We start from the raw sequence: 4,778 nt of genomic DNA on the forward strand, positions 1-4,778 counted from the left end.
GGGAGTTTTCCTCTGCAGCTCCAGGGGACGAGGCAGCTGCTCCTCTGGCAATGCAGGGGGCAAAGGCTGCTCTGCTGTCCCAGCACCTCAGATTGGATCCAGGCAGGAATGCTTGGCTCCTCCCCTGGGCGGAGCCTGGGCTGAGCCCTTATTCAGCCATGCCCAGGAGGAAAGGGCGTCAATTTACGCTCCCTAAACCTGCTTGGTGAGCTCCACCTCATGTGATGTCAAACCTCGTTCTGTCCTTCTTACAGACAGAAAAATAAATAAATTAAAGTCTTGGGGAAGCCGTGGGTCCTGCTTACAGCCCTTGTTCCTTCTCTGTTGCTGCAGGGATGACGTGCCAGGCTCGCAGCTCCTACATCACCAGTGAGATCCTCTGGGGCTATCGCTTCACGCCCGTGCTCACGCTGGAGGACGGGTTTTACGAGGTTGACTACAACAGTTTTCACGAAACCTACGAGACCAACACCCCCGTTTACAGTGCCAAAGAGCTGGCAGAGATGGCCAGCCGAGCAGAACTGCCCCTGACCTGGTCTGTTTCCAGCAAGCTGGACCAACACGCTGAGCTGGAAACGGAGGAGGAGGAGAAGAACCAAGAAGACCAAAACGAAAGAAACGGAGACGTGGCCAACTTGGAGAATGAGTCCAAAGTGTAGGACCAGGGGAGAAATAAAGGCCACCTCCTTTATCTCCTCCCTCTCTGCTCCCTGTTCCTTTCTGCAACACGCCTTTAATTAATTTTCTCTTCCTGTTATTGGTAACTCACGGAAAATAAACATTTTAGATCAGAAATCCCAAGTTCAACCCCAGACTAAGCCAAGGCGTGGGTTAAAGCTGCAACACCCACCAGGGATGGTGGAATTCCCTGCGGCAGTGACTGGTGGCCCCTCTCCAGTGCAGACCTCCAGGTTTATCCACATCAACCACACAAAAACCAATCCCTGAACGCAGAGGAAATGGATGCAAGGGGTTTTAAAGGAGAGACTAATTAATGCCCATCAAAGCAATGGGCCTTGACTGAGTTTTTATGTATTTCAGGACACTTTCATAGACTGGGTGACAGTGGAATGGGCCTTGCAGCTTTAAGAGGAAGGTGAGCAGAGGGACCTGCAATCCCACACGACCCTGTACATATGCCTTATGTAACTATTTCTCTCTACATTTAGTAATAAACGCCGCATGTACAAAAGTACTGTAGTAAAGAACTTCTAAATAATGTACACAGCTGTGTAATTAATGTAGGTTTAGAAACAGAGCTCTAGAAATATTGGGATGCAAAAACCAACTACCCGTCGAGTAGGCATTTCTCTTCAAATATTTGCAGTGTAAAATTGATTTTAATTTCTTTTTCTTTCCCCTCCCCTCTATGACTCTTCGAGTGGGTAACATTTTCTTCAGTGTACCAGACTGGCAGCTATTTAGAGTACCTCACTGTTGGCCAAACAGATTGTTTCACTCACTCTAAAAAGCCATAAGTCTGGGAGAGGGCAGGGTAGAGAATTGTACTCCTGACATACTGTGAAAATGTTTACAAATAAGGCAAAACCCTTCCTGGTTACTCTTTTCTGGGGGCAGTTCAACTGAAAAATTGAGGCTGTGGCAAACTCATGGCTAACCAGAATTTCCTGTGTACTCTCCATAGAGCAAGCATGTGTCATGTGGAGGTGTTATCCTTAACGTGCAATATCCAGGGAATCTGCTCCCGTGGGATCTCAGTGGAGCAGTCTGCTACACACAAAAAATACCCACACACACACAAGCCATTGAAAAATGAATGTTGCACCTCAGCCAGTAGATTTTAGCCACTTCAGCTGGGAAAGAAGCAGCTGGATTTCGTGTGGAGCTGGAATCCGTGACGTTTGCAATGTGCTGGTGCTGAGGGCGCGGGGGGCACGACGTCCCTGGGGGTGTCCTTCCACCAGGATTCCCAGGAGAACACACAGAAGGGTCCTGCCAGGCTCAGGGGAGCCCTTCCTCAGTGAGTTCCTCCACCTTGGGTGGCTCCTGGTTGTTGTAAATCCCTGGAAATCCCTGGGCATTCCATCCATGGGGCAGAGGGAACTCACATCACTTCCACGGGAGTGGGAGAGCTCCACCAAGAACAGCATTTCTGCCAGCAAAGGAGGAGAAGCTGCAGCCTTAATTCCTTAATTTTGGGGGGGGGTTGTTTCATGCCTGCCTACTCCACGAAGAAAGAAAACACTGAAGAGAATCCGAAGCTTTTTTGTTGTTGTTTTTTTTTGTACAGAAAACTTTACGTTTAAATAAAAGAGAAAAAAAAATAAACCTCAGGAGAAACTTGGTGGGCAGGTGGAAAATTTGCACTGTGATATAGCTTTGGCATTAAATTCACACCTCTTTTCTTTATTTTTCTTTTAATTTTCTTTGGTTTTGCTGGTACAACTGCCCCTTGCTAATTTTCAGAGAGGGTGGCTGATCTGGGGGGGCCTCCAGGTGAGGAGGGCCTGGGGAAGGGATGGGAAGGATTGCACACCAGGGCAGATCAGGCTGGATGGGAAGAGGTTTTTATGGTTTTAGTGTTGACCATTTTCCCCTAAAAGGCATTCCCAGGATGCAGGGAATGGTGCAGGATGAGGATTTTTGGGCGGATGATTCTGGTGAAGGTTGGAACATTTCTGAGACAGATCTAGGCCTCAAGCTCATCCTGCTGCCCCAGCATCAGCCCCGTGCTCCAGCCCATCCATCCCCACCCCCGTGGCTCCCCAGCAGGGCTGATGAGGGTTTTTTAGAGTTTTTTTAGGGTTTTTTGTGGGTTTTTGGGGCTCCAGAGCCCCTCTGGAAGCGTTGGGGCCGCTCGCGCGCGTCCGTCCCACCAAAGGTGCATGAGCTGAAAGCAAAGCTTTCCCTCCGAGGACAAACCTGCTTTTTGCTCTCACAATTCACTGGGCCACTCTAGAAGTCGTTGCTGCAGGTTGAGAACATTCATGGTGCAGCTCAGGGCCCTGATGAAACCTTTTTTTTTGGTGTCCTTCAGCACGGAAAAAGAGAATTTCCGCCACTGGGGCATGCGCATGTGTAAGCTTTATTTCTGTGAATAGGGCACTTACAGCTTAAGGTGTGTGTGTGTTCTGTCTTTCTCTCCCCCCCTGTATTTTCTTGTCTTTGGTATCCATGTAGTATGGACTGTAAAGTTTATGAGATCTCATTTTTGTAACATAAGCTTTAAAAAAAAAATATTATAGAAGCCTCCAAAGCTTTCAAACGGGGAAGCTTCACGTAAACTTTGTACTAGAATGTCCCTATCAAACACCTCTATTTTTCTACAATGATTGATTAAGCAGTTTAACAATGTATTTTGTGTCAATGATTTCAACTGAATTGGTACGAAGACAATTAAGAATTGAATGCTGTTAATTAACAATGGATTTTCAAGCCGTATATCCTGAGTGGTGTTTTCATTGACAGTCAATAATTTCACCCAGGAATCTCAGCTCTTAGTCCTGAACAATCTCTGAGGAAAGCTCAATTCCCTGTGGGAATATTTGTGGCAAATGACAATTAAGGGATGTGGCTAATGTAACATCTTAATGTTATTGGGTTCATAATTAATCCAGACCCATTACACTTCTATTATATATTAGTGAATATTCATTTACTAATATATTTTAATGTTTTTTTTTCTTGGATTATCTCATGATTTCTAGGAGAGAAAGGATTTCCAGAGGTAAATGTGAGCTCTCAGTTACTTCCCGGAGCTCTCAATTCCTTCTTCACTAAATTGCTGACTGAGAATGTGACCTTCAGCAAATATCCCAAGCTCAGCTTTACCATTTCCCAACAAATTCCACCTTATCAGAATTAAAATAAATCACCAAAATGAATTGGAAGCATCACCCAAGAATGCAGATGTCCTGGTGGGTGTCTATAGCTGTTCTGATCTGCATCTTTGCCCTACAGCACCAAAGCCATCGGAGCCACCCCAACAAATTCAGCAGCTGCCAAACCCAGGAGGGACAAAAAAGCTCTTGAAGTTCACTTCAGGTTTTTGGTTTCAAGTCTGGGTTGCTCATGTTCCTCTGTTGGAGTTAAAGAGGACACTTAGGCCTTCCAAAACCAGGGAAGGATGAAATTCCTGAAATCCCTGTTCTGTTCCCAGCCACAGGGCAAGGAGAAGGTCTGGAATCAGAGCTCCCTTCAGCCCAGAGATGTCCAAAACCACATCCCACTTCTCCCAAAAAACAAACCCAAGAGCCACAAGAGCACTGAGAGCCCCAGCCCCTCTGCCAAGGGCTGCCTTGCTCTGGAATTCTCCCAACAGCCCAGCTTGCTTCACCTCTGGGTGTGGAATGATCCCTGCCCCTGGCAGAGGGGTGGAACTGGATGATCTTTAAGGAGACTTCAAACCCAAACCATTCTAGGATGCTGTGATTCTGTAATTCCAGGATTCTGTGAAATTTTGGGGTTTTTTTAATGGAAGAATGGAAAATCCCCCATTCCCTGGGCCCAGCCCACCCACCAAGGCATTTCCAGGTAAAAGGCAGCCCTCAGGATAATGCCCAGGTTTGTCACCTCCTCACTGTCCAGCAGAGCACAGCCCTGGGAGGATGCACTCTGTCATCCCCAGAAAACCTGGGATCTCTGTCCCTCCTGCTTTTTGGGAGATTTGAAGTGGTGAATTTATTTCATTTCCTCCAGTTCTTTGATGTGGGTGTGGATGAGAGGCTCAGCATAATTCGTCTCCTGCGCTTTGGGCACCTCGGACATTCCTTTAGCAGCCACCACCAGAACTCCTGGCTGTCAAACATTAATTTTTT

The 4,778-nt window shown here is 46.9% G+C and overlaps 1 protein-coding gene across 2 annotated transcripts in view; it reads left to right on the plus strand.

Annotated features, from left to right (window-relative positions):
* KCNJ6 (potassium inwardly rectifying channel subfamily J member 6) overlaps positions 1–1,852 on the plus strand; it is a 174,949-nt gene extending 173,097 nt beyond the window's left edge. For both annotated transcript variants that reach the window (XM_059493874.1, XM_059493873.1), the window contains exon 3: positions 334–1,852. In XM_059493874.1, coding sequence (XP_059349857.1) covers positions 334–659 — 326 coding nt within the window. In that variant the 3' untranslated portion in view covers positions 660–1,852. The remainder of the gene's footprint in view (positions 1–333) is intronic.
* Positions 1,853–4,778: the final 2,926 nt, after the last annotated feature.

Source organism: Ammospiza nelsoni, chromosome 2, assembly GCF_027579445.1.
Source record: "Ammospiza nelsoni isolate bAmmNel1 chromosome 2, bAmmNel1.pri, whole genome shotgun sequence".
In the NCBI taxonomy this organism is placed as follows: domain Eukaryota; kingdom Metazoa; phylum Chordata; class Aves; order Passeriformes; family Passerellidae; genus Ammospiza; species Ammospiza nelsoni.